At 60.2% G+C, this 6,991-nt stretch overlaps 1 protein-coding gene across 1 annotated transcript; it reads left to right on the forward strand.

The window, feature by feature from the left end:
* Nucleotides 1-3,226: 3,226 nt before the first annotated feature.
* Nucleotides 3,227-5,236, forward strand: HELT (helt bHLH transcription factor). The gene is made up of 4 exons (XM_074541390.1): nucleotides 3,227-3,652; nucleotides 4,023-4,127; nucleotides 4,274-4,370; nucleotides 4,497-5,236. The coding sequence occupies exons 1-4, from the start codon at nucleotides 3,626-3,628 to the stop codon at nucleotides 4,988-4,990; spliced, it is 723 nt and encodes a 240-aa protein (XP_074397491.1). The 5' UTR covers nucleotides 3,227-3,625; the 3' UTR covers nucleotides 4,991-5,236.
* Nucleotides 5,237-6,991: the final 1,755 nt, after the last annotated feature.

The raw sequence follows: 6,991 nt of genomic DNA on the forward strand, positions 1-6,991 counted from the left end.
AATGCTTTCTCTTCAGTGGAGTTCACTGCTTCTTTCCAGATGCAGGATTGCCAAGTAATGAAGGTATCACTTCTGTAAGCAGGACCTTTTGCACGTTGTGTGTTCTCCCATTCCCTAGCAGCCATGAGATCACCCAGAAGTGTGAATGCCTCTCCACATTACACAGCAGGATCTCCAGTATGGGGCTGAACCATGCTGGCAGGGCCAACCCCAGCCCTAGCCAAACAAGGACTTTGCACTTGATTCACCAGTTGCATGGACAGCTCTTTCCATGGGAGACTAGTTATCTGATTTCTTGCTTGCACACAGCAACAATTATTGCCAAACCTAATGTCCAGTTTTGATTACTTGGTGAAGTAATTGCAGGTAACCTCAACATTACATAGGAATCAAAAAAGAAAAGAGAGGGTGAAGAAACAGAGGGAAGACGATCTGTTTCCACAAAAAGGCAAACCTAGATGCCAATTCAAAGCAGCTTGACGACTTCCAGAGGATCTCCACCTCCCTGTCAGAGCCCATGTCTGGCACATGTCGGCAGCGCCAGTGCCCACGGCACAGGGGCCACACGCCGCTGAGACGCGGCACCCTTGCGCCCCGCGGCAGCGAACCGGGGGACTGAGCCGGGCCGCTCCCTCGGGGCGCAACCCCGCCAGGTGGGGACCCCCGGGCCGGCCGCGGGGAGGGGGAGAGAGCTGCAGGGCGAGGCAGGCAGTGCTGGCCCTGCCGCCCATCCTCCTGCAGCCTCCGGAGCGAGGGCGAGCTCCTCCCGCTCCGCGTGTAGCGGGCAGGGCTTTGCGCCCCGGCCGCCGGCCAGCCCCTTGCCTGGGGAGAGGGCTGCGGCCTGCGGGGCTCCTGGGCGACGGGCGACAACCGCTGGAGAGTGATGGGGACGCGGGTGTCCGCCGTGGGTTGCCAAAGAGCCGTGCACGCGTGTCCCGCAAGGAGAGCCAACAGTCGCTCGAGGGAAACTAAAAAATAAAAAATACTCAAAGCTGAGTATTCTCTTCTCCTGGCTTCCCTACAAGGGTGGCAGTCCGACAGCAGCAATGTCGGGTGATCTCTTTCTGGCCTCAGCTCCGCCGAAGCCCTCGGAGGACGAGGCCTCGGTACACACGGGGATGCCACGGCCACCCCGCGCCCCCCGCCGCTGACCCGGGCAACCCGGCCCGCGGGGGAACCAACGAGGGGAACAGCCAGCGAGCAAATAAACAACTTCCCTCGTGTAAGAAGTTGCCTTGCAGGTGCCTGCAGCTGGCGGTTAACACAGACAGTAAGAGGATCAACTCCATCTCCGCCAGTGCAGCAAAAAGAGGAGGAAAAAAAATAAAAGCCCCCTCATTTGCTATTCAGAATTTAGTTAATTTGGATGATAACGGTTAGTGTTTAATCCCATTGTACGAGAATGAATATACTGAAACCTACAAGGCTCCTGGAAGAATAATGCGGCCGGCAGCATGGCACGCAGGGGTGCCCAGGCGGGCAGCCGGCCTTGCCCGCTCCGTCCCGCCGACCGGGGTAGACGCGCCCCGGGGCCACCACCGCCTCCTCCCGCCGAGTCGTTCGGCGCTCCCGACCGGCCCGGAGAGGTGGGAACCATCCCGGGACAGTGGGGCGAGGGCCGGCACCTCGCCTATCCTCCGGCCGCTTCTGGGGAAAACGAACGGGCGAGAGCGGCGGTGCCACCCGCCGTGCTCACCGGGGCACATGTGGTAGGGATGGTTTCCCCATTTTAAATCGCAAAGGAAAAAGGGTGGAAAAACGCGGAATACGGGAGAGGACGTGGGAGTTTGCGAGAGAACAACTGCCCGAGCTCACATGGCGGGGATATGGCTGTTTACCGCAGCCCTGCCCGGGGCTCGGTGGCGTCGCCCGTGAGGGCACAGCCAGGCTCCGGGCGGCCCCGCCGCCGGCCCGGTGGCTCTCGGCTTTTCCCTCCCCCTCGGGGGTGGTGGAGCCCCGCAGCAGAGCCGGGCCCGGGGGCTGTGGCGGAGCCGGGGGGGGTTAGACGGGCGGGCGGCCCCGCGGTCCGTGCCGGGCTCGGAGGCGCACCGCCGGCCGTGGAGAGGCCCGGGGGGGCCGCGCCCGCCGCCGTGCTGTCGGGGGGGCGGCGGGCGGCGGGGGCGGGCGGCCCCCCCGGCGCGGCGGGGCGGCCCCGACGGGGGCGGTGCGGGGCGGTGCGGGGCTGTGCGGGGCGGGCCGGGGGCTCGGTGCGCTCGCCAGGCGAGGAGCGCGGCTGCCCGGGCGGAGGGCCGCGGAGAGGAAAGCTAACAATGCTGTGAAAATATGTTTGCAGAAAATAGACAATTGTTGGATTAAACGTATTCAAGTATGAAATAATGCCTTTTTGTGTAAAAAACCTCAGCAATGTGAGCGTACAAAAGTTCCCCTGTGGCAGTTACTTGCTCCCTTTGTGAGCTTTGCGCTCCGGCGTCTCCACTTGGCGCGTTTAACTCGGAGCCCCCCTTTAAACGCGATTGTTTCTTTCTTTTTAATGACATTTACCGGATCAAAACATGCTGTTAATTCGATCAGAAAGCTTTACCCTCCTTAACAATGCCACAATAATTTCTCCTGAAGTTTGTTAAATTGACCAAAATTAGGCAAATGAATAGGGGGTCTGTCGGCGATCCCGCTCGCAGGTGACACCGAATAATGCACTCTCGGACCAGCTGCGATCCCCTCTTTATTTGCCCCTCTTTTCTTTGACCCGCATTATTAAAATTTAGGCCCAATGAAACTATTCATACTTTTCAATGGGACATTTTCCTATAGGATAATAGGCTACAAATTGAGCCTCTCCAAAGGAGAGGGGGAGAGCAGGGGGGGTAAAACAACAACGCACAGACGCGCACACCACACAAAAAAGGAGCGTCGTGTGCCAAAGGCTGGCGAGAGCCTCCCCGGGCCGACGGAAAAAGAAAAGGGGGGGGGTGATGGGGGGGGATATCGTGTGCCAGCCCCCCGGTCCCACACCTGCCGGGGTGTCCCCGGCGCATAAAGCGGTGTAAACAAAAAAATCCTCGCTGCCATCTCTTATAAAGATGGACGTGTCACCAAGTCGTGTGAGAAAAGCCTGAGAACAAACGGGGCCACTCCGTCTCCAAGGGTTCTCCCTTGAACTGGGCGGAACAGCCTATTAAGGGCTTACTTAATTACTTTAATGACTCTGGACAGGCTTTAAAATGCAGTCAGCTCCGGGGCTAAGGGGAGGGGTAGGGGGTGCCGGGGATTTGACTGGCGGCGGGGACGGGGCCGGGGATGTGGCGAGCGGGGCGCAGGGCGCGATACCGCGTCCTGCGCCCCGCTCGCCGCATCCCCGGCCCCATACCCGCCGCTATTGTGGGACAGTCACGTGTGTCCCCGAGGTCCACGTGGGGCGACACAGCTGGGCCGCCCCCGGCTGCGTGGACGGGGGCGAGGAGGGGGAGAAAGGAAGAAGAGAGAAGAAAAAAAGCCCCTCATCCCCTCGCCCCCTTCCACCCTGATCTTTAATGCATACACTCCCTCGGCGCCGCTCTCCCGTAATCCTATGGGATCAGCGGGCCCGTGGAGGCCCCCCGGGGTCCCCCCCAAGTAGTGATGGCTTTATAAGGGGGCCGGAGAGAGAGGGGATGCAGAGCCCACCATGGCCTCCAAGCTCAAGGAGCGGAGGGTGAGTCGTCGCCCGCCTTGCGCGCACGGGTCTGCGGGGCCGCCAAGCGGGCCTAGCCCCGAGCCCTTCGAGGCCTTCCCCTTTGAAAAGCCCCCCACAAAAAACAACCACAGCTCCCTCACAAAAACAGGCTGCCCTGCCAGGGCCGTCCGCGCAGTCGGGGAGCCACCAGGGCCGCGCGGAGAGGACCGGCCACCGGAGCATCATCATCCTCCCCGAGACCGCGTCGCGCCCGGCACCGCTGCTCAGAGCGGGGTTGGGGACTGCCTTCCCTGGAGGGGTCGAGACCGGGGCCGGGGGCAGCTGTCACAGCGAGACTGGATCCGTCTGTTTTCTCTTCCCCCACTAACGCGCCCCATATATTTTGCAGAGGACCCCGGTTTCCCACAAAGTGATTGAGAAGCGGAGGAGGGACCGCATCAACCGCTGCCTCACCGAGCTAGGGAAGACGGTGCCCATGGCTCTGGCCAAGCAGGTAGGCGGGGGGGAGCAGCCCCTACGCCCTTTTCTCCCCGGTGCGCCGCGATATCCCCCCCGATACGGCGGGGCTAGAGGGCAGCCCAGTGGAACGCAGAGCAGTCTCAGGGGAGAGGTGATGCCCACCTGCCCTGCCCATTGCAGAGCTCGGGGAAGCTGGAGAAAGCGGAGATCCTGGAGATGACGGTGCAGTACCTGCGGGCCCTGCACTCGGCGGACTTTCCCCGCGGCCGGGAGAAGGGTAGGTGGGCGGGAGTGACCTCCCGCGGCCCCCGCCGGCTCACTCGGGGTGTGGAGGCGGCTTTCCCCGCTCCTCTCCCGGCCAGACCCTGAGGAGCTCGATTCCCTTCCCTTTCCTTTCCAGCAGAGCTGCTCTCCGAGTTCGCCAATTACTTCCACTACGGCTACCACGAGTGCATGAAGAACCTGGTCCACTACCTGACAACGGTGGAGAGGATGGAGACCAAAGACACCAAGTACGCCCGCATCCTGGCCTTTCTCCAGTCCAAAGCACGCTTCGTTACTGAGCCTCTCTTCACGTCCCTGGGCTCCCTCCCGGAGCCGGACTTTTCCTACCCGCTGCATCCTGGGCCCGATTGCCCAGGGCACGTCCACAGTCCCGCCGAGGGCGTGCTCCAGCCGCCCTCGGGGGGGCCATTCCCCTGGCACGGCGCCGCCCGCAACCCTGCCCTGCCCTACCACTTGCCCAGCGCCGCCGTACCCCTCGCCAGCCCCGGCCAGCAGCGCAGCACTTTCCTCTCATCCGTGCAGGGGCTGGACCGCCACTACCTCAACCTCCTCGGCCATTCCCACCCCAACGCGTTCGGGCTGCCCCCAGGCCAGCACCCCTCCATGCTATAGAGACTCGTCCCGCCTGAAAGAACACCTATTTATGACCGCGGACACTGCGGGTTACACCCGGGCGCACGGGGAGGCTGCCGGGGGCAGGGAGATGCGCAGGGGTCCCGGATGGCGAGGAGGAGCCCCCGGGGGCCCAGATCTGCCCCCGCCCGCCCTCTCCGAGGGCCTGAAGCTGCCCCCAACCGCTCGCCTTCCCACCTCGGGGTCCAGTGCCTGTACAAGTGATGCCTTGGAATAAAAGTTTATACCCGCCGCTGCTTTTTGTTTCCGTGAGGGAGCTTCCTCGGGTGGCGGTGGGAGTCTCCCCACGCAGCCACCAGGGCAAAGAAACGAGCGAGACGTGGTCAGCGAGGGCCAGGGAGCTTGCTGCACGCACCGGCCGTGGCCGGCGCTCCGGGCAGGCGGGGCAGGACGTGACGGGCCGGGTGTCGGTGCCGCCCGGCGTCTGCTCGCAGGCTGTCACCGGGGGCTGGGAGGGAGTCCCGGCGTACGCCGGAGGTGGCGGATGCCGCCCTCGCCCGCAAGCCCTGCGGGTGCTGCCCTCCCACGCGCCCGTGGAGGGATGCTCCAGGGGCACGTGTCCAAACCGCGTCTCCCCTGTGCTCTGTCAGAGAATTTCTCCGCGGCGCAGCTCGTTCAGAGGAGGATGAATAATGGTGAAGGCACAGGACGGGGCGGGGAGGGCAGGCGCTGAGAATAAAACCAATGGAAGCTCCGGGAGCGAGTCCCTCCAGCCTCGCCGCTGGCGCGGAGTCGCGCACGGCTCCCTCCCGCCGGGGCAATTCCAGCCCCGCCTGAACCGAGCGTCCCGGGTGTTCCATAGCCCCCGGAAACCGGGCAGCCCGGCCATGCCCGGCGGGGCCGGAGCCGTCGAGGGGTAAATTAACTTATTCCAGTTGGGTGGGGAGGCTTTGAGGAGATTTGACCTGAACTGTTTGCCCAGGTCGCGGAATGGGCTGACCCGCAATTTGTAAACCAACCCGACCCTTTATTCGGAGACAGACAAAAAGATCTTCATTACAATGAGTAAAAAGTGGAATGTGTATCTTCCATTTAACCTGTAAATACAGGAAAAGCTCCTATCCCAGATTAATGGGGAAAAGGTCACACGGCGGGATGGTGAGGAGTCAGCTAGGGAGGAGAGAAAAACACCACCATTTCCTCGGGACACCTTTAGGATGGTAAATCCAGAGGGAACTTCTCTTTCGGTCAGCGTACACAGAAATACGGACTCAACCAAACACATTCAGCAGCAGGAATGGCTGGTGCCTATTATGAAAACAAATGTCCAACACTCATTTTTATCAGCACTGGGTGCAGAATATGGTCAAAATGCTATATGACTTATATTCTGTGAGCTTTAAGCTCTTGTGATCCCACTTTGTGCCTGAAGCATTAAAGATAGGGCATTTCCCTGAAAATATAAATATATTCAGCATTTTGGTCCCTGTTAACCAAATTAAACAAAACTTTCCTTTGCTAAGTAGATTTTCTCTGTGGGATTAGCAGAGGGCCACCATGGTAAAAACTGGGGTCATTTGCATATAATTTTGCAAACTCGCACTGGTCCATGACAGTCTTTGTCTCTCCAATGTTGCTATCCTGCATTTTTTTCTTTCTTTTTTTTTTCCCTTTTCATTTTCATTTAGCTGTGGAGGATAAACCCCTCTTTGGCTTTACAATGACTTTAGGATAAAAGTTTCCCCTCCCTCCACTCTTTCAGGGCTCTGAGCTCACCCTCCTGCTTTTGGCCCCAAAATTATTTTGGAATTTGCTAAAGTCAGCTGTAGCAGGCATGGGAGCTGAGCTGCCTTCCCAGCTCAGACCCACACCTGCACACCATGCTCTGTGCACACAGGTGGGTCAGCATGGGCAGTGGGGTACAGAGCTCCCTTGGGACAGGCATCCCCTGTCTTTTGACAGAGGTTCAGCTCATTTGTCTTGATTTTATTTTGCATTTCTGTGCCTATCAGACAGAGACTTTTAGCCTTTTTCCCCCCT

Source organism: Zonotrichia albicollis, chromosome 5 (genome assembly GCF_047830755.1).
Source record: "Zonotrichia albicollis isolate bZonAlb1 chromosome 5, bZonAlb1.hap1, whole genome shotgun sequence".
NCBI lineage: Eukaryota > Metazoa > Chordata > Aves > Passeriformes > Passerellidae > Zonotrichia > Zonotrichia albicollis.

Coding starts and splice junctions, on each gene's coding strand:
- HELT (XM_074541390.1), top strand. CDS start 3,626: ATGGCCTCCAAGCTCAAGGAGCGGAGG. Junction 4,128..4,273: donor CCATGGCTCTGGCCAAGCAG/GTAGGCGGGGGG, acceptor TGCCCATTGCAG/AGCTCGGGGAAGCTGGAGAA. Junction 4,371..4,496: donor TCCCCGCGGCCGGGAGAAGG/GTAGGTGGGCGG, acceptor CCTTTCCAGCAG/AGCTGCTCTCCGAGTTCGCC.